Raw genomic sequence first — 24,740 nt, forward strand, 5'->3', positions numbered from 1 at the left:
ATAAACAGACCAATCACAAGCACTGAAATTGAAACTGGGATTAAAAATCTTCCAGCAAACAAAAGCCCAGGATCAGATGGCTTCACAGGTGAATTCTATCAAACATTTAGAGAAGAGCTAACACCCATCCTTCTCAAACTCTTCCAAAATATAGCAGAGGGAAGAACACTCCCAAACTCATTCTACCAGGCCACCATCACCCTGATACCAAAACCAGAAAAACTGTCACAACAAGAGAAAACTGCAGACTAATATCACTGATGAACATAGATGCAAAAATCCTCAACAAAATACTAGGAAACAGAATCCAGCAGCACATTAAAAGCATCATGCACCATGATCAAGTTGCGTTTATCCCAGGATTGCAAGGATTCTTCAATATACCCAAATCAATCAATGTGATAATCCATATTAACAAACTGAAGGAGAAAAACCATATGATCATCTCAATAGATGCAGAAAAAGCTTTCGACAGAATTCAACACTGACTTATGATAAAAACTCTCCAGAAAGTAGGCATAGAGGGAACTTACCTCAACATAATAAAGGCCATATACAACAAACCCAGAGCCAACATTGTTCTCAATGGTGAAAAACTGAAACCATTTCCACTAAGATCAGGAACAAGACAAGGTTGCCCACTCTCACCACTCTTATTCAACATAGTTTTGGAAGTTTTATCCACAGCAGTTAGAGAAGAAAAAGAAATGAAAGGAATCCAAATAAGAAAAGAAGAAGTAATAATGTCACTGTTTGCAGATGACATGATACTATACAAAGAGAATCCTAAAGATGCTACCAGAAAACTACTAGAGATAATCAATGAATTTGGGAAAGTATTAGAATACAGAATTAATGCGCAGAAATCTCTTGCATTCTTATACACTAATAATGAACAATCTGAAAGAGAAATTAAGGAAACACTCCCGTTTACCATTGCAACAGAAAGAATAAAATACCTAGGAATAAACCTACCTAAGGAGACAGAAGACCTGTATGCAGAAAACTATAAGACACTGATGTAAGAAATTAAAGATGATACAAACAGATGAAGAGATATACCATGTTCTTGGATGGGAAGAATCAACATTGTGAAAATGACTCTACTATGCAAAGCAATCTACAGATTCAGTGCAATCCCTATCAAGCTACCAATGGCATTTTTCACAGAACTAGAGCAAAAAATTTCACAATTTGTATGGAAACACAAAAGACCCCAAATAGCCAAAACAATCTTGAGAAAGAAAAACAGAGCTGGAGGAATCAGGCTCCCTCACTTCAGACTATACTACAAAGCTGCAGTAATCGAGACAGTATGGTACTGGCACAAAAACAGACATTTAGATCAATGGAACAGGATAGAAAGCCCAGAGAGAAACCCACGCACATATGGGCACCTTATCTTTGACAAGGGAGGCAAGAATATACAATGGAAAAATGACAGTCTCTTCAATAAGTGGTGCTGGGAAAACTGGACAGCTACATGTATAAGGATGAAATTAGAACACTCCCTAACACCATACACAAAAATAAACTCAAAATGGATTTGAGACCTAAATGTAAGACCAGACACTATAAAACTCTTAGAGGAAAATATAGGAAGAACACTCTTTGACATAAATCACAGCAAGATCTTTTTTGATCCACCTCCTAGAGTAATGGAAATAAAAACAAAAATAAACAAATGGGACCTAATGAAACTTAAAAGCTTTTGCACAACAAAGGAAACCATAAACAAGACAAAAAGACAACCTTCAGAATGGGAGAAAATATTTGCAAATGAATCAGTGGACAAAGGATTAATCTCCAAAATATAGAAACAGCTCATGCAGCTCAATATTAAAAAAACAAGTAACCCAACCTAAATATGGGCAGAAGACCTACATAGACATTTCTCCAAAGAGGACATACAGATGGCCAAGAAGCACATGAAAAGCTGCTCAATATGACTAATTATTAGAGAAATGCAAATCAAAACTACAATGAGGTACCACCTCACACCAGTTAGAATGGGCATCATCAGAAAATCTACAAACAACAAATGCTGGAGAGGGTGTGGAAAAAAGGGAACCCTCTTGCACTGTTGGTGGGAATGTAAATTGATACCGGCACTATGGAGAACAGTATGGAAGTTCCTTAAAAAATAAAAATAGAATTACCCTATGATCCAGCAATCCTACTACTGGGCATATACCCAGAGAAAACCATAATTCAAAAAGACACATGCACCCCAATGTTCATTGCAGCACTGTTTACAGTAGCCAGGTCATGGAAGCAACCTAAATGCCCATCGACAGATGAATGGATAAAGAAGATGTGGTACATATATACAGTGGAATATTACTCAGCCATTATAAGAAACGAAATTGTGTTATCTGTAGTGAGGTGGATGGACCTAGAGACTGTCATACAGAGTGAAGTATGTCAGAAAGAGAAAAACAAATACCATATGCTAACACATATATGGAATCTAAAAAAAAAAAGGTTCTGAAGGACCTAGGTGCAGGACAGGAATAAAGACACAGACGTAGAGAATGAACTTGAGGACACGGGGAGGGGGAAGGATAAGATGGGACGAAGTGAGAGAGTGGCATTGACATATATACACTACCAAATGTAAAACAGATAGCTAATGGGAAGCAGCCACATAGCACAAGGAGATCAGCTCAGTGCTTTGTGACCATCTAGAGCGGTGGGATAGGGGAAGTGGGAGGGAGACGCAAGAGGAAGGAGATGTGGGGATATATGTATATGTATAGCAGATTCACTTTGTTATACAGCAGCAACTAACACAACATTGTAAAACAATTTTACTCTGATAAAGATGTTAAAAAATATATAAATAAATAAAACACATTACTGAACAGTCTGGCAGTGTTTCTGTGAAGAGCACTGTTAGTGCCTGCAGAGAGGCCAGAGACCATGAGGGCAGGCATCTTCTCCTCAGTATGCACAGAAGAGAGGGCAGGAGCAAAGAAGACTGGGGAGAGTATTTCTGATCTTCTTTTTCCAGGCTAAGTGACCCAGGAAAGAGAGCATCTGAGTAACGTGATCCTTTCAATCCTTCAATAATGTTCTTCCTGTGCCCTGCTGCTCAGCTAGCTGTCAGTGTCACACCCACTAATTGTTAGATAGACTCCAGTGCTTAGAGAGGAAATTGCAGACCTTTATAAAACGATGTCTTACAAATTCCAACACTTACCCTTTAGTGTGTTAGGAAGAGAATCGGCTGCCTGTGGAAAGCAGAAGAGGTAAAGGGTGTGCCAGCTGCTGGCTGCTGGGAAGGGGAGTGGGAACTTACCTCCTCCTGGCTTACCCTACTGAGTGGCAGCTTCCCACTGTTACAGAAAAGGGTCCACAGACCAATAAATGTTAACTTGGTTGTCGTATGTTAGCAGACTCTCCGTGGAGTGTGATTACACGGAGACAGCTTGCTAAGGCTAGTCTTACAGGAAAAGGGGCCTAGGCTACAGACATTTGTTTTAAGTCTTTTTTTATATAAATGTTTTCTTTATTCTGACTACCATACATCCTAAATTTGGTGCTCTTTACCTACTTAAGGACCAGCCCGTCATGAGTCAGTGTAATAACAGAAAAACATCAAATTGCAGCTCTGCTTTTATTGCCTGAAGGGACTTGAGCAATGAATAATGTAAGGATTGGCTCTCAGGGCACAGGTGGGGCGGGCAGAGGTCTGGGACCATTGATGTCCCAGATCCTTTGATGTCTCAGATCCTTTCTTGTCACAGTGGATGACCTCTGGCCCAGTTTAACATGTGAAGTCTCCAGATAATGTATGCTGTTACATTATTTATAAAGAAATAATCATGAGATATCTCCCATTTTACACTTAGCTACACAGTACACATTATATTTTCCAGGAAGCTACATCCTGTAAATACTGAGTCTCCAGGAAGTTAAGTAGCTGTCCCAAAGTCACACAGCTGGGAAGTAGTAGAATCAGATTAAAAGTGAGGTCTTTCAGACTGCACAGCCCAACAACTCACCATTCCAGGGCAGTGTTTCTTAGAGTGAAGATGAGCAGCCCTGGGAACCCAACAGCAGGAGGAAAAGTTGCTCTGAAGGTGCTCTCCGAGATAACAGGCTCTTCCGTGCTTCCTGAGCATGGCCAGAGCTAGCTTCTGAGTGTGGGTGTGGGTGGCTTGAGCCCAGACAGGCCCACTGTCTTGTGGATTAATGCCTTTGGTCACAGGGAATGAGAATGTGCTAAGGTGGATTCAGATCCTTCACTACTTCAACTCAAATTCACATTTGCTGAAGGGGAACCAAAGCATCATCTGTGTCCTCAGAAGGGCTGCTTCATAAGGATCTAGAAAAGAGAATCCGTTTTTGCTCCCTCTGGCTAATATTTGTTGAACATTTACTATATTCTGGACAAGATGTAAATATTTTCATGTTTCTCATTGTGGGACTGTGAAGGTTATATTGATATTAATGCCCTGTACCACCATGAGACAGTTCAGCCCAAGAAGGATGTGTGTGTTAATTCATTCAGTGGAGGGAACAAAAAACTTGACTTATCACACAAGAGTAATTAATCTGCATGAACACTAAATAGAATCTCTAGAGTCAGACAATCTGAATGAAAATTGTTTTCCCTGGCAATTACATGTTTGTTTTACTTATGATACTCTCTAAAACATGTTATATATGAGTTTAGAAACATTGGAAAAGATGAAATCTTAAGATGTTATATATATTTGTCTCATCCGTGGCATATATAGGCTTCTTTAGTGAATATATATATATTCACACATGTATGCACACTTTATTCCAGAGATGCCTTTACATTTTGATGGTGCAGTTAGTTTTAGGGGTTACATTTTAAAGTTGTAAAATAATAATATTGAACTTTTTCCCTTCCATGACTATTTTTGTCCTTTATTCACCGTATGCATGAACCAGACGCCAGACAGGAAATGGTTAGTTTTTGATGGGCCAGTAGATGCAGTATGGATTGAGAATATGAACACTGTGCTGGATGACAACAAAAAACTATGTCTGATGAGCGGGGAGATTATCCAAATGTCACCACAAATGAATCTTATTTTTGAACCAATGGATTTAGAAGTTGCTTCTCCTGCCACTGTAAGTTCTCAGTTTTCACATCTGCTTATAAATTTGAAATGTTATAAATGCGTTTATTGCTTAGTAACTTTGACTCTAGATGAAAAGTATTTATAGAATTCATTTTAACAGCCATCTGTGATTCTCCAAGAGCAGCCGTGTCTGTCGACATACCTTGACAAATATTAAGTGTCAGGCATATTTTCCTCTTTGCCTAGGACCATTTGATAAAGTCGTACACAAAAATTAAATCAGGAAATTATCTAAAAGTATGCTATTTTTTCCCCAAGAGTTTTCTGAAGGTTGTAAGAAATAGATGTATCAAGTCATATTTCTTTTATAAGCAGTTCCTTGGAGGTAAACAATGATTGTTTTTCCAGGTTTCCAGATGTGGGATGATTTACATGGAGCCTCATATGCTGGGCTGGAGACCGCTGATGTTGTCTTGGATAAATCTTTTACCTCCTGTGATCAGTATTATTCAGAAGGAATTTATAATAGGCTTATTTGACAGAATGGTTCCTGTTTCTGTTGAATTTATTAGAAAGCATACAAAGGTAAGAGGGATGAAAGTTTTAATATTTAAAAAATAAATGGAAAATCCAAATTAGCCATATATATACATTTTAATGTCTACTTTTATTTCCAACTACCAGATATTAAAATAAGTTCTTAACTAGTTTGACTAAAAATGCTTTTCTTATTAAAGTTTAAAATTTTTAATTAACATAATTCTCCAAAAAATATTTTAAATGAAGCATCCTGTGGTTTGAGAAAAACGTGTGGATCTTTTCTCTCTTAAGAAACAAACTCAAAGTCCCACCTAATCACACCTGGGTGAAAATATTCTAAATAGTTCTCTCTCTGGGACTTCCCTGGTGGCGCAGTGGTTGAGAGTCCGCCTGCCAATGCAGGGGACACGGGTTCGTGCCCCGGTCCGGGAAGATCCCACATGCCGCAGAGCGGCTGGGCCCGTGAGCCATGGCCGCTGAGCCTGCGCGTCCAGAGCAAGTTTTCATTTTGAAATTTTTCTTTATTTTCCAATGCTTTTAGAATAAATATATATTATTTTATAATTAGAAAAAGGACAAGTGAAAAAAGTAATCTCGTTTATGACTTCCAAAGAACTCGATAGTGGGTCACATGGAGAAACACATATTACTGCTTTTTAGACATACTAAATGAGGAATCAGCTATATTTAGCATGAGTGCATCTAATTGTTTAGGGATTACTGTGGATAGCTAATAAAACTGTGATTCGGAAAGGGAAGCCAGCCTGTGGTAGAAGAATTGAAAGAGGTCCTAAAGCAAACAAATCCATTTTTCTCTCTTTTAGTACACCCTGGGGATGAGATGGGGGAAAGGTAGAAGGGAGAAGTGACAGCGTGAATTTCCGGAAGCATGGATGTCTCCTGCCTCTGAGAGTTGATGGAGTTCCCATGAGGCTCTTAAACACCCTCCAGCTGGGAACTGTAGGGAAAGATGCTTAATTTCTGCTTTGGGAGATGTGGACCAAAGGTCTTTTAGGATGACTTTGCTCCGGATCAAATATAGGGAAACAGGGTTGGGATTTCTCCTGCTGTTGGAAATATAATAGAAAAGCTTGAGGCAGGTATTTAGCTCAGTGTTCATATTTGGAAAGTAGAATTTAAAACCACGGTAATGAAGATTACTTAAAGGCAAATCCAGAGAAAAAAGAGCAAAGGCTGTAATCCTGGGTATACCAGCAACTTAGAGAGAGGGAATGGGGAGAAGGTTTTGAGTAGTAAGTAGCCAGTGTTATCAGAAATTACTGAGAGTCAGGTGAAGGAAGGAAAGCGTTGGCATGTGTCCCTCGGAAGTGGCAGTAGAGATCTTGAGGGAGCTCTGGCCCCAGCACTTTGAGGGAAGAGGCAAGAGTACTTCAGGGCAGTTGGTTAGGAATGTGGGTGATACTGAGTTGATGGTGAGTGTAGGCTGCTCTTTCAGGAAACTTGGCTGTAACGGAATATGTTGTACATATGAAGTAATCATGTTTCAAAATCAATTAAATATGCATCAATTGAGATAAAATAAGCTATAGGTTTTTTTTTTCTCCTGGCATTGTCACAGAAGGTAGGTGTTACAAATAAATGGATTTTCCATATAACTGGAACTGCTCTTTTCAATAGCAAATAGGGGGAAAAATTTTTTTTAATTGAGGTATAATTGACATACAGTATATTAGTTTCAGGTGTACAATATAATGATTTGTATATTTTGTGAAATGATCACCACAGAAAGTCTAGTTAATATCTGTCATACGTAGAATTTTGTTCTTGTAATGAGAATTTTTAAAAAATCACTTTTAATATAAACTTCCTGAAAGGTACTTATGCACTTTTGTCCTTTCTTGAAGAAATTATGAATGCCTGTAGAGCACAGATCTGTGTATGCTGAGGCGGGTAGGAGAGGGATAGATTGGGAATTTGGGATTAGCAGATGCAAACTATCATATATATGTATAACTAAATCACTTTGCTGTACACCAGAAACTAACACAACATTGTGAATCAACTATACTTCAATAAAATAAATTTTAAAACAATTATGAATGCCTGTTATTTACTAAGTAGTAATACGCGTCTGTCTTATTTGTAGTAGTTAACTGTTTGCATTTTAGGGTTGCAGCCATAACACTTAGTCCCTGTCCTTAATCAGACACTCAGTTGTCGCTTACTGCCTGCTTCTACTGGGACAGTGGCCAAATATCAAGTCACCTGCTTCTAATCTTCAGAGAGTCCATTTCAGAGTTAATTCTTACATGTTAACCATGAAGCAATACAACTCTAAAGGCTGGAAGAGAGCTTGGAGGGAAGAAGACAAATGTTTATTGAGAACTTGCTGTATGCTGCATGGTTATAGGAACTGTAACATTATTTATTTTATAAATTCTCATGGTGAGACCCAGAGAAAAAAAGTGCACAGTATTTACAGCACTCCAGAAACATTTTATGCTCTTCAAGACTTAAAAATATATTTCATGAGTTTACTCCGAGTACTGCTGTAGCTTATAAAGATATTCTAAAATGGGCTTTATTTATGGAACATGTTAGATAAGCAAATTAATTTCCTGCTCTGAAAGATTTTTTTTTTTAATGTTTTGGTTTATGAAATTGGTATAACATAGAATCTATGTTTGTGATTAAATTAACTAAACTTGTAACTGAGTTTTTTCAATTTGAGAATCAGTATAAGAGTGATTAAAGAGCACACGCCACCTGGATGGGACATCCATTGCTGCCTCACTCTAGGGAACTAATATGTACCTCAGTTTTCCCTCCTATAAAATTAGAATTGTAACAGTAGTACCTTTTCATAGATACTTTGGCTGTTAGAACTAAATGAGTTCAATAAAAATTAGTTGATACTATTTCAGTTAGTGCCTCATTTAAATTGTTTCACAGACTTTTTTTCTCTGATTTTTCAGGAATTATCTCCTACTTCAGATACAAACTTAGTCCGATCCCTAATGAATCTGATAGACTGTTTTATGAGTGACTTTGCTGATGAAGTCAAAGTAGGAGAGAGAAATGATCGAGAAACTTACTCTTTACTTGAGGTAGGTCCATTTCTCTTTGAGTCTTGCAATAGAAAGACATCCACTGCTTTCCCCAACACTTCCTAATTAATTAACCTCATTTTTCCCGGAACTGGAGTCTGGACAATGGGTGGTAGCTGAACAGTGAGGAAAAAGTCAGGTTCCAAATGCCAGGTGCTGGTAGGAAAGCTCCTTGACCGGCAGTTCTGTTGGATCAAGAAGTTTGGGTGGAGCCCGATGATTCCCACAGATCTGCTACTGATTACCTTGGGTCAGTTGGCCTGTCTCAAAGATGATCAATCCTCAAAATGTCAATGACCATTGACAACAGGATTCACCTCCCCTTCAACCTCCAAATTATAATTCATTGCTTTTTCTCCTTACTTTTCCGCCTTTTTCATGAGATATAAATGTTTAAAATATATATATGTATTGAGTATAAGTATATATTTGAAATGAGGAAAGCAAGAAAATATATAATCTATAAACATTTTAAATATAGGAATAAAATTATCAACAGACCTTGAATCTTCTTTAATAAAAAAAATTATGTATTGGCTAATGGTAGCACTTCTAATGTAGTCAGTTACTTTTTCCATATGTTTTATGAAATAAATTTTTAGTTTCATTTAAAACAGTTTCCAGAGAAAGACAGTCTGTAAGCTGTGAGTAGGTGAATAGTGTGAAGCCAGAGTTCACAACTTTTATGAGCATAGTCAAGACTGTTTTAACATTAAAACATGTATATGTTTTAATGGCATTAAAAAGGGGATTTGATTTTAAAACTATCAAACAGGCTTTCTCATTTGAGTGGTGTGTCTTATTGTCTCCCCTGTTCCCTCTGCCTGAGTCTGGTAAGAAAGCTTGCAGGTTAGCAGTTCTAATTATACAATCAATGCTCAGGTAATTATTACAACAGGTAAATAAAAGTATTTGAATTTGTTCTACTTTTTTAAAAACACTGCATCAGAATTTAAATTTAATAAATATATATAGTGGGTTGATTATTCTTTATTAAAATATGCTTTTGTACTTTAATAAAAAGTTATCTCAATGTTCTTTTTAATATCAAAGTTCAGCCATATATTTAAATTATCACCTGATTTACCAGACTAATCATTCTAAGGTTTTACTATGCCTAGAATTTATACTTTGCATTGTATTATCTTCTCTGATAGTAAGACTTTATAAGACATGTAATTTGATAGAAAAAAACTAATTATTACAAAATCCTGAGATAACCTACTACCATATATCAGTTTATTCATTTCCTTTCAAAGATATTAATCTGGCTGATATGATTTAAGCTTCAAGAATAGATTAAAGTTATTCTTTAATGCACTCTTATCTTCTCATCTCTCCAATTCAGGGCATTTTTCTGTTTTCATTGATCTGGTCCATTGGTGCTTCTTGTAAAGATGATGATCGGTTGAAATTTAATAAGATTCTTCGAGAACTAATGGAAGGCCCGATTTCAGAAATAACTCGAAATAGGTTTAAATTACTGAGTGGTACTGAGCAAACATCTTCAAAAACACTAACTGTTCCATTTCCTGAAAAAGGAACAATTTATGATTATCAGTTTGTCACTGAGGTAAGAGTTCTGAAGCAAGAGTTGTAACTGCCAACCAGGCAGAGTCTCCTTGGAGACACACAGCACATAAAGGCTCTGTGGCCACCTTGTCACCACTGTTTACCTTAGGAGACAGCATGGAGTAGAGGAAGGCACGCTGGTTGTGAAGTCAGGCACACCTGGGTCTGCCATATAGCCTTGGACTAGTTCTTTAATCTCCCTGAACCTTGTTTTTCTCATTGATAAAATGAGACAAATAATAATACTTGTTGGGCCAGTTGTACTCATTGCAAAAAATCACACATTAGGACATCCAGTCCAGCACCAGGCGAGTACTGCTCAACGACACACCTCTGGGAGGTTCATGGTGCATGTTAGCACATCACAGGCTAAGAGGTCCTGCAGGACCACCGCTGGGTGTTTAGGAATTCAGCCCTTCCCAAACAGATTGGACAATACAACCTGGGTGGTGTTTGTTCACTTGTTTGTTTTTGTGTAACAGCTCCCATAAGTACTGTAAATGAGGACAAAGTTTTGGTATACATATTATTTAAATATATGCAGATTTAAGTGAGGTTGGGATCACACCATATCCTCACTGGGTAGTTGTATATCCTCCTTCCTCCTTTAATAAAGAAAACAACTCTCTGTCTCACTGATATTTCTTTAATAAACTTATTTTTCTAAAACCTCCCTATAATCTACCATTTGGATGGACCATGATCCATTGCATTTCGTAGTCTTGGACATTGAAGTGTTTTTGTTGTTTTAGTTTTAATGCTTTTGTGAATATTCTTGTGCACAAGTCATTGCGTACATATCTGATTATTTCTTTAAGATAGGTTCCTAGAAAAGGAACTACTGTATCATTTTTTAAATTTTTATGGCTCTTGACAATGTATTGCCAACCTCACCTCAGAAGAGACTCTTCACCCTGCCAGCCACAAGATACCTTTATATCTTTGCTAATTTTACTTCAAATGACTAACCATACGCTGCATTTTCAGAGCACTTTGCAGTTTATTAAGCTTTTCCACAATCACTTCTATTTCGTTTCCCAGCATCTCAGTGAAATGGTAAAGGTAGGATTATTTTTCAAATTTTACCATTGAGGGAACTGAGTGAGGCTCAGAGATATTTTGTGATTTTTCCCAGGATCACACAATCTCTAAATGACTCTCTGTTCTAGGTTTTGTGATTCTTAATTTTTCCTTCCCCACAGGTGGCAAAATATCCATGTTAGAAAAGATTATCAAGAGTATCGAAAGAGCATTATTTCTTCATCAGTTTTAGAAAGTTCTAGGAATTTCTTTGCAATACTATTTTTAGACTGATGTAAATTCAGCCTCCTCAAATTCTCTGCTATGTGCACAGCACTGCCAGAAGATACAAAAATGAATAAAGCACAGTGCTGCCCTCTGTGAGTTCCTAACCTCTTCAGAAGAGTGTCATGTATACTGTAGGACAGAAGAGTCTTATATGTCAAGGTCCAGGGACACAGGGCATTTTTGTAACCGTAGGCCCATCAGTGAGGCTGGGTTTTGGGGAACATGAAGAAGGTGTGAAGGAAGAATGGGTCTAAATTCTAATATGCTTTGAAAGGCCAGGAGCTTAAATTGGATTTTGTAAGAAAGGAGAGGCCAGTGGTGTTTGTCTAAGGAGAGAGAGTTAACGTGATATTTTTGAAAAATTTTTTTATAGACACTGCCTTAGCAAATTAAAATTTTAGTTCATAAGCTAATTGGATGAAAAGATACAGTGTAATGTTAATTCATAGTAATAATCTCATATTAAGAAATCTCGTCTGTTCTGGATATCTGTTGCACACCAACATGAATATAGTTGACACTACTGAGCTATACACTTAAAAATGGTTGAAGGTAAATGTTAGGTGTTTTTTACTACAATTAAAAAAAGACACTACTATAAATAAAATAGATAACTGTTAAGGACCTACTGTATAGCACAGGAAACTCTACTCAATACTCTGTAATGACCTATATGGGGAAAAAAATCTAAGAAAGAGTGGATATATGTATATATATAACTGACTCACTTTACTGTACAGCAGAAACTAACACAAAGTCAAAATCAACTCTACCCCAATAAAAATTTTTGTAAGAAAGAAAGAGAAATCTTGTTTGAAATAATAAGCTGATGTTGTAAGTACCATTATAAAAGTCGAACAGTATGCAGCTGATGTTCTATGTAGAAAATTTTTCTATGTGAACGGTTTCTGTGTGAACAGGTATTGAATAAAATTCTTTACTCTTTAACACATTGATTAGACCAGTTTACTCAATACCATTAAAGAATCTAACAATTGGCCGAAATAACTGATCTTTGGGTTGACATAATCAGTGGTTTCAGGACATCGAAAGTATCACAACATTGCCATTTCATTTTTATTCATAAAAAGCCCAATTTCTCCTTAATTTAACATAAAATTTAACTTAAAAAAATTAGAGTGAAGAGTTTTAAAGGATAAAAACAAGTGCATAAATATCAAGGATTGTTGTCTTGATCTTTCATCTTTTTTGCAATGGCACAGGAGTGCCATCTAAAAGTATTTTACAACATGACATTCACTATTTGGTTATTTATTGTAAACAGGGAATAGGAAAATGGGAACCATGGGTAAAGAAGTTGGCAGAAGCTCCTCCAATTCCTAAGGATGTGATGTTTAATGAAATCATTGTACCAACTCTGGACACAGTTCGATGCTCTGCACTAATGAAATTGTTGACCACCCATCAAAAGCCTTCAATATTTGTAGGACCAACAGGAACTGGAAAGAGTGTTTACATTATTGTAAGTATTGTAGAAATCTACATGTTAAAATGTGCATGATAGTCCTAAGAAAATTATTTTTTAAACTACCTGAACTGGTAGGCAATGTTTTTTAAATACTTACGTATTTCAATGTTGCAGCCACAGAGAATTTTTGAGTAATTGCCTATTTATTTTTGAAAGTTGTTTAAAGATATTATGCTACTTTATATCACTAAATTATTGTCCATTTTAAAGTTATTTTAGTGAAAATAGCTTATACAGGATGAAGAATTTTATCTCCCTTAAAAAGGGTGTTTTGGTTGATATTTAATTTTTTAAAGTATCAAATATGTAAACAATTACTACATGGTAATAAGACTGATTTTCTTTAATGATTTCTGGAATCACACCTATTGTGTGGTAGGTAAGAAAATGCTAGCTGCTGCAACAGACATGCCCCAAATCTCAGTAGCCTTATAAATCTTTGTTCCCTTGTATTTAGGGGATCACACTGATCAAAGATCAGTTCTTGCCTCTAGTTTCAGATTTCTGAAAGGAGAAAGCTGGCTGGAACTATTTTTTTTTTTTTTTTTTTTGATGATGAGAAACAATGCCGTATTTTATTTTATTTTTTTTTGCGGTGCGGGCCTCTCACTGTTGTGGCCTCTCCCGCCGCGGAGCACAGGCTCCGGACACGCAGGCTCAGCGGCCATGGCTCATGGGCCCAGCCGCTCCGCGGCACGTGGGATCCCCCCGGACCGGGGCACGAACCCGTGTCCTCCGCATCGGCAGGCGGACTCCCAACCACTGCGCCACCAGGGAAACCCCTGGCTGGAACTATTAATGAGTAGCACCTCCAGCCTTTGACATGGCAAGTAAGTGCAAGTTTCCCCCGGGTCAGTTGGACAGTGTGGAAGGTAACTGGACTTGAGCCTTCCTGGGAGTCCATTCCATATGACTGCCCACAGAAGTGAGGGAACTCCACTAGTCCCCTTAGGTCAGGGAACTGTGCAATGTGAATGTCCCTTGGGAGTAAGTAAGGAACCTGCACATCTGGTCTTCTCAGAGAGCAAACATTTGGAAGCTTGCCATGACAGCAGGCAAGATAGCATTAGCCAAGAGAGAACCACAGTGACACCAGTGAAGTGGGAATTTTGCCTCTCTTCGTCCAGCTCTGCCCGCTACCCGACCGTGGGCAGGAAGAAGATAGGGAAGGGAGGTGGAGGAAAGAGGAGGAGCTATCGGTGGCCCCTCCCCCATTGCAGTTTCCCAGTCAATTCACATTCTCCCAGTTGTGACAGTACCTGTTTCTAGTTCTTTATTGATTTTATATTTTAATCCAGTCCTTTAATCCTTTGGAATATATTTGGTTATATAGTAGAATAATTGTCCTGGTATTATTTATTGAATAATCTCTTTCCCAACAGATTGAAATGTCACCTTTATCATACTAAATGCTGTATGTATCAAGAAATATCCAGGAGTGGGGAGGGAAGATGTTTAGACTGAGATTTTAAATCAAGGTATTGAGTTGGACTGGATTTTTTTTAAAAAATAACAAAGTGTACAGAAAGCTAATGGATTTATCTAAGATATTATCAAGAGTTAGGGAATGGCGACTTGACATGGTTCAAGGCAGTGGGTGGAGAAAAATAAAGCCTTTGTCATTGGTACCACCATCAAATTCAGCCCAGGTAATAAACTGCCCAGGCCAAAAAGAATTACTTTTCACAAAATTGGGGAACATAATTTGCATCTTATTTTGTAATCTGCTTTTTTCTACTTAAGGTATTGTAAATATTTTCCTATTCCATTATTATTCTACAAGATGATTTGTAGAAAACAACATCTTGGTTAAGAATCATTGTAATTTTACCTGCTTTCCAGTGAATTCCATTTTGAAAGTACAAATTATACTATGTAAGCTTAACTTACAGTCAGATAACTTGATGAAAGTGGAAAGCTAATGAGCTATATTACAGAGAACGTTGATCTGGACAGAGACAAATGGCAGTCTAAATTCTTGTGTCATCTCTGAGAGCTTAACCAAGTTTCTTAACCCCTGAGTCCCTATGACTTCATGTTAGGCAGGAATGTGTACTCTGCATGGTGGTTTTAGAAATCAGAGAAGCCACGTGTCCAGAAGGCCTGCACAAATAGACACACTCCATTGACTTGGTAACTGTTATTGCTGTTGATTCCATCTCTTTTTACATTATGACACTCTAATATTAAATTCAGGTGTGTCAACAATGATGCTTAGTGGTTATTTTGAAATGTCAAAACATAATTGCAACTATGGCTCATTATTTCCTGTTATACAGAATTTTCTTTTAAATCAACTCAGTAAAGATATATACAAGCCTCTGCTGATTAACTTCTCAGCACAAACTACAGCAGCTCAAACTCAGAATATTATCATGTCAAAACTGGACAAAAGAAGAAAGGGAGTTTTTGGACCTCCTTTGGGCAAGAAAATGGTAATTACTCTCTGTTTCTATACGTATAGTACAGCAATGGTCCTATTCATGGGCATTGTTACTTTCAGAACGAGGAAGCCAGATATACTGGTACTGGATGTCTTTTTGTGCAGTTTTTTTATCACAGATTTTGGTTAAGTTTTCTTAAAAGTGTGTTCAGATTTGTATGTGCATCAGGCAACTTGACATTAAAAACAAGCAGTTGCCCTTTGAATTCGAAGTAGAATATACATCTGGGAAATTACCTACCTTCCTAATTCTCTCATTAACATTTTTACTCATCGGAGTCTTTGCTTCTTGCTCTCTTGGCCTTTAAACAACCAAGCTATCAATTGACTTTTCCTCTACCAAGAATACACTTCCCGGGCTTCCCTGGTGGCGCAGTGGTTGAGAGTGCGCCTGCACGGGCTCGGTGAGAGGCCCGCGTACCGCAAAAAAAAAAAAAAAGAAAGAATACACTTCCCAACCTTACTGTCATCACTCAGAGGTTATAATCATTTTTAAATCACACCTTCCTCATTTATTTTAATGTACTGAAGTTGTACAAGGAAAAAAGAGAAGGAATACTGAGAAAAGTTACATGAGAGGATTAATAGGTTCTAAACTCTTAACTATAAAGGTTAGTAATAAGACTGTCTCCCTGTTCCTTGGTAACATGGATGCTAAGGGATATTCCTGATGTGAAAAGAAACCATCATTTCTCACATATGTACCCCACAAGAAGATAATCTGATTCTTTGCCTGAACATTGTTTGCACCATAGGACACTATATTAAGATGTTAATATTTTCTAATCCCTCTTCTCCTTTCATTGTCAGGTTGTCTTTGTAGATGATGTCAATATGCCTGCTCGGGAGGTGTATGGGGCTCAACCTCCTATCGAGTTACTTAGACAATGGTTAGATCACTGGAATTGGTATGACCTGAAAGATTGTTCTATGATCAAACTAGTGGACATTCAAATCATGTGTGCTATGGGACCTCCAGGTACGTTTTCTGAGTTTGTGATTAAGATTGAAAATCACTCTGGCTATATATAAAGGGCAGGAGAAAGAAAGAAAGAGAAATCGGATAACTTGAGTTACAATGTTTTGTGTATATATTTTCTATGTCTGTACATTGTGACCTAACAGAGTGACCACAATGATCAACACTGCAGAGTGGGTTGACTTGCTTGGAGTCATTCTCATCAAACCAAACAGCTCTTCCAAATCCTTTTTCTTCCACCTTTTAGGACTTTGCTTTCCATTTCCTGTTCCTGCATTCTGAGGTCCCAGATCCCCTGAGAACCCAGATCCCCCTGGGGAAGCTCATTTTCCTCTGTTTCATTCCTTAAAGTTGCAACTGTACGAAACATCCCTGCTTCAATAGTCACCTTTCCCCTACCCCAATCAATTCCCATTTTAGTGAGTCTCTGGATTTAGACAGACTGTGGAGGGGGAATTTGAGTAGGAGATGGCCAAAATAATTAACTCTTAGAGATCCTTTATACTTTTCAGGGGAAATTTGTAAACTCAAAGAGATCTATATGTAGGGGAAATTTTTTATTTTAGAATATCTGAAACAGCTTGATTCAACTGACTGGACATTTTTAACTGTTCTTTTCCTGAACTCAAGCTGGTATCCTATATTTTTAAAAATTCCCCTTCTTGATGTACTGTGTCTTCAAGGAATCTCTCTGGTATTTGCCTCTGAACCACCTGACCTTTATCTGACCTATAATGCAGACAGTTTGCTCTGAGTCAGTAATTGCTCTCAGTACACTCCCTGGGCCACTTTGAATGCTTCCCCCTCCCCCCACTCTTTTTTTTTTTAATTCTATTGCTCCTGGGTCCCAGACTTTAGCTCCACTTTGCCTCTCCCCCACTACCCAGCAGTCATTTGTACTAAGTGTCCACTTTCCTGGCCTCCTCAAGGACTGGACAGAGGAGCAGGCTAAATCCATGAGGTGTCTTTTCCTCTTGGACCCCATTTTCTAAAAAGACCACCATTTCTGAGCATTCTCTGGGAGGAAGGGTTGAAGATAGACCTGGGTATATGATCTCTGACCTTTCCTTCTGCAGCTCTTTTACCATCTCCTTAAGCTTGCCCAGGTAAATCAGTGTTTATTATAAGCTTCTAAATACATAGAGATACATAACTGTTTTGATCTATAGGCAACTAGTTACATGCTTTCACACATTATCCATGTTTTCAGAATCAGCACAGTATAATAGTGGTAGAAGCAAAAGACAGATTTACCGGGTTTAAAACAAACATAAGACATGAACTTACATATTTTTAAGCAATATAAAGGTATCATGCACATTTAACACCACTTCTTTACCAAAGATTTCATGATAGAATCCCTTTAAGGAGAAAATGCATTTTGTCTATACATGTAAAGATGATAATATCAATCAATTTTGTAAAGTGATGTTACATTCTAAGTCTGTTACTAAAACTTCATATTTGAAAATGTAATCAGTATTTTGTGAAAATAAGATAACCCCCCAGTTTTTACAATTACAGGCAGCCAGTGAAGTGGCCATGTGAACCACATAGACTAGTCCTAGGGAAATTTATTTCAAGATGTGGGGGGAGAATGAGGCTGTATGCCAATGTCATGCTGAATTTCAGCCATGTGGAAAGGACCCTAAAGTATGGTCAGTGAGAATCACCAGGGTTATGTTAATACTGCATACAATATTAACATTGTATAATATTGTATCTTAATATTGTATTGTAATGAGAATGTTTGACGGTTTACTGCTTTGGGCTATGTATGAGTCATGGAGAAGGTGGCCATTGGTTCTTTCTGTCTGGTCAAATTTCCTTTGGTAAATACACTTGACCAAGATTATATCTAATTAGTTGAACTTATTCAGATCATTGAACTAGAAAACAACACCTTGAGGTTGAGGAGAAAACTGTTTTGAGGTCAAGGTTATCCAAATAATCGATTATTCTTCTCTGTGTGCTGTGAATTTGTCCATCTTGCGCGTTGTTTTATGCTGTAAAGTGTAGAGAAAATGCTCTGGTATATATGAATAACACTGTTAAGGGTTATCCTTTTTAATATTTAGGTGGTGGTCGAAATCCAATAACTCCTCGATACATGCGACATTTCAATATTATAACAATCAATGAGTTTAGTGATAAATCCATGTTTACAATCTTCTCTAGAATCTTAACCTGGCATTTAAGAACCTGGTAGGTAATTGAAGGTGTGTTTGTTTTTTCATTGGGGGGGTGTAAAATCTTTGGGGAACATGTCAGTACAAGTAGTGCTTCTCAAACTTTTCCATGAAAGCACCTTTAGACATGGAAGAAGATAACAGGTAACATTGCTTCCCTCCTTTGCTCCCATCTCCAGGTATGGGAACATAACACAAAGGGACTGCAGTATCTTTCTCTTTTTCCTTTATTTTTCTGAAGTCTTGGATTTTAACCTAAAAATCCATACACATTTTGCCTCACGCTGTATAATATATCCATGTTGGAATGACCAATGTTTTGAATTTTTGCCACATAGTTCAATTAATGCTGGAAAGATTGCCAGGTTTATCCTGTGACTTTGACACCCAGTAGTAAAACTCTTGAGTTCCCCAGAGGTGTCCATGTCCAGGTTTGAGTATAACCTTGGAGCCTGTACCCTGGGGAAATATTGCTCCCTAGCTCTGGACACTCAGCACTTCTCCACAAGATACTTGGAGGTCGGGGAGCCAAGTGCACCTGAGCAGTGCAAATCTTGCTCCCTGATGTGGACACCGTCCTCAGGAAATTGTCATTCCTTGCCCTATCCAGTGATGATGGAGGACCCCTTGTCAAGCCAGAAGTGAAATAGAGCCAATTTTTTCAAATGGATATTATTTCCCCATGTTCTTTCTACCATAATTATTCCTTTTGCCCTTAAAAAAAAATCCTGGCTCATTGTTCATTTTACTTTCTTTTTACTCTTCTTGTTCACTTTTCTTTATTTTTTTCTGTGTTTTTATTTTCTCCCTTCCCTCTCTCTGAAAATACCCATTTCACCAGTGTTCTTCCAGGGATTCTATCTCTATGCAATTAAGAATGCCAGGGGGTGAAAGAGGTTAGGAAGCATCGTTTAGTGGACTCTGGGTTTAAGTTACTTAATATGGGTTCCTTGGCTGGCTTTTCTGTCAGTAGTCTTAAGTTCATTAAATTCGTCCTGCTTACTCATGGAGTTCCTTTGAACATAAAATAAAATAATGAATGGAAAGTAGCTTTAAAAGAAGTAAAAATTCTATTATCATATCAAGAAATGGTAATTTTGTAAACAAAATCAATTGATTTAATCGTAAGAAAAAAGTCATGCTAGTCATACTAAATATCATTTATGTATCATAATTCTGTATTTGCTAACATTTTTCTTTCTTTTTACTTAAAAAATTTTTTTAAGTTATAAATTTCCAGACAGCTTTCTAGATTTGACCACACAAATTGTAAATGGTACAATGACTCTGTATAAAGAAGCAATGAAGAATCTCTTGCCTACTCCAGCCAAATCTCACTACCTGTTCAACCTCCGAGATTTCTCCCGTGTCATTCAGGGTGTGTGTTTGTCAAGACCAGAAACAGCAGAAACCAAAGATGTGATTAAACGTCTTTGGGTTCATGAGGTAAATCTCCATGTTACTGATATATGATGATGCAGGAAACAAAGATTTTACCATGCCAACAACTGCGTAAAAAGAAGTATTCAGCAATTTAAATAGATGGATTCCACTATTTGGCATTCTGAAGGCCAATGGCCAAGATAATGTCTAAAAATACTTTTCGCTAATATGTTTTATGACATTTAAGATGGCTTATCTCTCATTTTCAGGAATTTCTGTTGATTTATAGGCTATTTCAAAGTAGGTATCATTCTTGGTCTCCTTGAATTGACTTAATCCTTGTTAGTTTGACTTCAAATAATTTTGAGATGAAACACTTTTGTTTTCATTAGAAATGAATGTATTTATGTTCATTACTTACTTGTAGTGATATTAGATGCCAAAAGAACTACAGAGTAAACTAGATTTGAGAACATAGAAACTATATAAAAATATATTTCTCTTTGGGAAGAGATACATGGGTGAACATTTTCTTGTAAAAACTTGTAGAGGAAGGGCAGGAGAGAGAGAAAAAGGAATACAAAAAATAATGCATCAAAAATAATAGTTCAGGGACTTCCCTGGTGGCACAGTGGTTAAGAATCCGCCTGCCAATTCAGGGGACATGGGTTCGAGCCCTGGTTCAGGATGATCCCACATGCTGTGGATCAACTAATCCCGTGAGCCACAACTACTGAGCCTGCTCTCTAGAGCCCACAAGCCACAACTGCTGAGCCTGCGTGCTACAGCTACTGAAGCCCGCATGCCTAGAGCCTATGCTCCGCAACAAGAGAAATCACCGCAATAAGACCGTGCACCGCAACCAAGAGTAGCCCCCACTCGCCCCAGCTAGAGAAAGCCCGCGCATAGCTACGAAGACCCAACGCAGCCAAAAAAAAAGAAAGAATATTTTTAAAATAGGCAAAGAATATGGGAAAGTGGGAGGAAAATTTTCTCTTTTTAATATATAACTAATATGGTTATTTTAATTTTAATTAATGTAGTTAGGAAATCTAGAAAATGGAAATGTACTGCTATGTTAAAACCATGTGTTACAGAGACATAAATTTCAGAAAGGCTTTACCAAATTCGATCTTTGTAGGCTTTTTAGATCTACAGTTTGAATTTTTATATCCTCACACATTCAAATATATGCCCAAGTGAAGGTCCATTCCACTCAGAAATTTTGGCCACAGCAAGGTCCCTAAAAGTGACTCTTTGGAAAAGTATGATCTGCAGATTCCACTGTAGGTCACTTAATTGCCTGAGTGGGGTCCATATTCTGGGACATGAACACAGGCTGTCAGCCTGGTAGGCCACGTGGGTGACAGAAATGTGCTGAAAGGTATAGAGGGAGAGTGGCGAGAGGGGAGGATGTCATTGACTTCACTGAAGGAGCACATTACCTAAGACAGCATTTGGTCACGGGCCAAATCTTCCTGTAGGAAGCATCTCGCATCCTCCAGCTCGGGAACTTTGCCCTTGATATTCCTTCTACCTAGGACACTCCTCCCATTATCCACACGGCTTGCCCATTTACCTCCTTAAGATCTCAGCTCAAATATAACCTTACTATAGAGGCTCGTCTTAGACCATCTCTACGTGCTATAGCTCTTTATCCCTTGTCTCACTTTATTCTTCATAACACTGAGTGTCACTTGACCCCGTCTATATTTTTGCTTACTTATTGTCTCTACTAGAACAGAAGCTTTATGAGAGCAGCAGCTTTATTTAGTCAGTGCTTTCCGCAATGCCTGATACATGACAAGCACTCCAGAAATATTGTCAAATGAGTGCATAAAGGGAAGAAAGAAGGCATCTTACTATCCATAACATGCTTCGTCATGTGGGATTATAATGCTTTGCTTTCTTCCAATCATGAGAGCAGTTCCTATTTGCTGTTGTATATCTGTGGTATGTACAGTTAAACTTTTTAGCCTTTTTCAGATCCTGTCCTGCCTCAGATGTCAGATTACTGAGTTTTGACAATGGCTGTTGAGCTCTTTGGGCATTTAATAAGGTTCATAATATAATAACTCTTCATTTTTAGTGACTACTTCATATTCATATAGTGTCATGAGCTTAAGTCCTTGGCTCAAAACCTTGAAATGGCACCTGACTTTGTGGGGAGGAATTTGGAATAAAAGTCCAGCAGTCCATAAGACCTTGTATGTGTACCTTTCCCCAGTTTTTTCAGGTTACCTCCTGCTCTCACCTTCGTTCACCCACAACACAGGCCTCCTGGCTTTTTTCTGCCTGGAATGCTCTCCCCCCAGGTGTTGACCCTCTGGGCTGGCTCCCTACTGCCTTTGATCAAATCTCTCCTTCTCTGTGAGGCACAACGACCACCCTAATTAGTGCTGCAGCCTCACATCCCACTAGCAGTTCCAGTCTTGTTTGACTTGCTCTATTCTTCTTCTTTCCGTAGCAGTTCCATAGCATGTATCACCTTCTAACATGCTGCACAGTTCATTTGTTATGTTGGTTGTCCATCTCCCGCAGGTGGCATGCCAGCTCCTGAGGGCAGAGGATTTTTTTCCCTCACGGATTTGTCCACAGTGCTGAGCACAGTGCTAGGCACATTGTTCTCACCGTCTCAAACAATAGAAAGTGATTGAGCTTAACACTCTTAACTTGCGCTTTATTTCTGTTTACTCAAAAAGATTTCAGTACTTTAGGTGACTGTTTGCTCTCCACACACTTTTGCCAAACTAGACAACCCAATATAATTTCACTAAATGATTTTTGAGATATAAAACTGGCTTACTATTTTGCATTCCCTTTGGTTTCTGCATTGCTCTCAATCGTTAATGTGCCTAACATCTGGTTTGCTTGTTAAATATAGATACTCAGCACAAGCAACCCAAGAAAAAATAGATAAATTGGGTTTCATCAAAGTTAAAAATATTCATGTTTCAAAAGACACTATCTAGAAAGTGAAAAGACAACCCATAGAATGGGAGAAAATATTTGCAAATCATGTATCCGATGAGCATCTAATATCCAGAATACATAAAGAACTATTACAAAGCAATAGTGAAAGATGAATAACCTAATTTAGAAGTGGAGAGAGAAATAGACATTTCTCCAAAGACGATATACAAATGACCAATAGGTACATGAAACAATGTTTAACATCACTAATAATTAGGGAAATACAAATCAAGGTCACAGTGAAGTACCCCCTAACACCCAATAGGATGGCTGTAATTAAAAAAAAAAACAACTGGATAATAACATTGCTTGTGGGAATGTCATATGGTGCAGCTGCTTTGGAAAACAGTTTGGTAGTTCCTCGAAATGTTAAACATAGAGTTACCATATGACCCAGAAATTCCACTCCTAGCTATATACCCAAGAGAAGTGAAAACATAGGTATACACAAAAACTTGTACATGAGTGTTAGCAGAAGTATTCATAACAGCCAAAAGTGGAAACAGCTCATACACATTAGTTGATGAATAGACAAACAAAATGTGGTGTGTGTGTGTGTGCTTATATACACACAGTGGAACTCTATTCAGCCGTAAAAAGAAATACTGATACACGATACAACATGGATAAACCTAGAAAACATTACACTAAGTGAAAGAAGCTAGACACAAAAGGCCACATATAATATTTTCCCATTTATATGAAATGTCCAGAATAAGCAAATCCATAGTGACAGAAAGGAGATTACTGGTTGCCAGGGGCTGTGGCGGCATATGGGGTGGGGATAATAATAAGGGAGTGCTAATGGGTACAGGGTTTCTTTCTGGGGTGATGAGAAAGATCTAGAATTAGATGGTGGTGATGACTGCACAACTATGTGACTATTCTACAAAAACCATTGAATCGTATGCTTTAAAAGAGTGAATTTTATGATGTGTAAATTATGGACCAATTAAAGCAATTTGTAATCAAGACCTTGAGGCAAATGAATTCAAAGCACAAATACAATATAAATATGCCAGAAATTACTTCCCCTGCAAAGATTTAGATTTATAATGGAAAATTATATGTGTCAACTTTTAAAAATATAAGGGGTGGCAATGGAATAATAGTCGCCTGTATGGAAGAGAGGAGGGCAGGTATCAGCAGAAGTGAGAGTGAGGGAGCTTGCTAAGGTATTGAGAATGTTCTATATCTTGATCTTGGTGGTGGTCACCTGGGTGTAAATATGTGTAAAAGTTCCTGGAGGTGTACACTTAAGATTTTTGTACCTCGTGTAAGGAGATTTTTAAAAAGAAAAACAAAAAGATCTTCCCAGTCGCCATCCTCAAAACTTTTAAGTCAGCAGGTCCAGAGTGGGGCCCTAGATTCATGTGTGTTGACAGTCCCTGAGAAACACTGCCTTAGGTTCTTGCTAAATTGCAGCTAGATAATAATATACTTGATTCATGCTTAGACACTGATGCCCAATATGTGAGGTTGTCTTAGTTTCCTTTTTCTCATAAGAAGGAGGAGGTCTTCAGTATCTCAATCCGAGGAAGTGACTATTGTCATATGTTGGGAAACTCAGTTGTCCCATAGAGGAATAGCTTTTGAACTGGGGTGGGGGGAGTATGTGGGAGGCTTCAGTCATACCATTTGTGTAGCTACTGCTGTTAGAAAAAAGGATGACACTATTATGTCAACCAGACAGCAGTGAAAACATTAAAATCATTACTCTTTTTTTTTTTTTACAT

The 24,740-nt window shown here is 37.8% G+C and overlaps 1 protein-coding gene across 1 annotated transcript in view; it reads left to right on the top strand.

Moving 5' to 3' along the window:
- The window catches only part of DNAH7 (dynein axonemal heavy chain 7), a 246,720-nt gene that overhangs the window by 120,809 nt on the left and 101,171 nt on the right, over nt 1-24,740 (top strand). Inside the window, exons 31-39 of the mRNA XM_030855979.3 lie at nt 4,927-5,109; nt 5,469-5,645; nt 8,537-8,668; nt 10,017-10,241; nt 12,834-13,031; nt 15,317-15,472; nt 16,291-16,459; nt 18,538-18,664; nt 19,875-20,094. Coding sequence (XP_030711839.2) covers nt 4,927-5,109; nt 5,469-5,645; nt 8,537-8,668; nt 10,017-10,241; nt 12,834-13,031; nt 15,317-15,472; nt 16,291-16,459; nt 18,538-18,664; nt 19,875-20,094 — 1,587 coding nt within the window. The remainder of the gene's footprint in view (nt 1-4,926; nt 5,110-5,468; nt 5,646-8,536; nt 8,669-10,016; nt 10,242-12,833; nt 13,032-15,316; nt 15,473-16,290; nt 16,460-18,537; nt 18,665-19,874; nt 20,095-24,740) is intronic.

This window comes from Globicephala melas, chromosome 7 (assembly GCF_963455315.2).
Source record: "Globicephala melas chromosome 7, mGloMel1.2, whole genome shotgun sequence".
NCBI lineage: Eukaryota > Metazoa > Chordata > Mammalia > Artiodactyla > Delphinidae > Globicephala > Globicephala melas.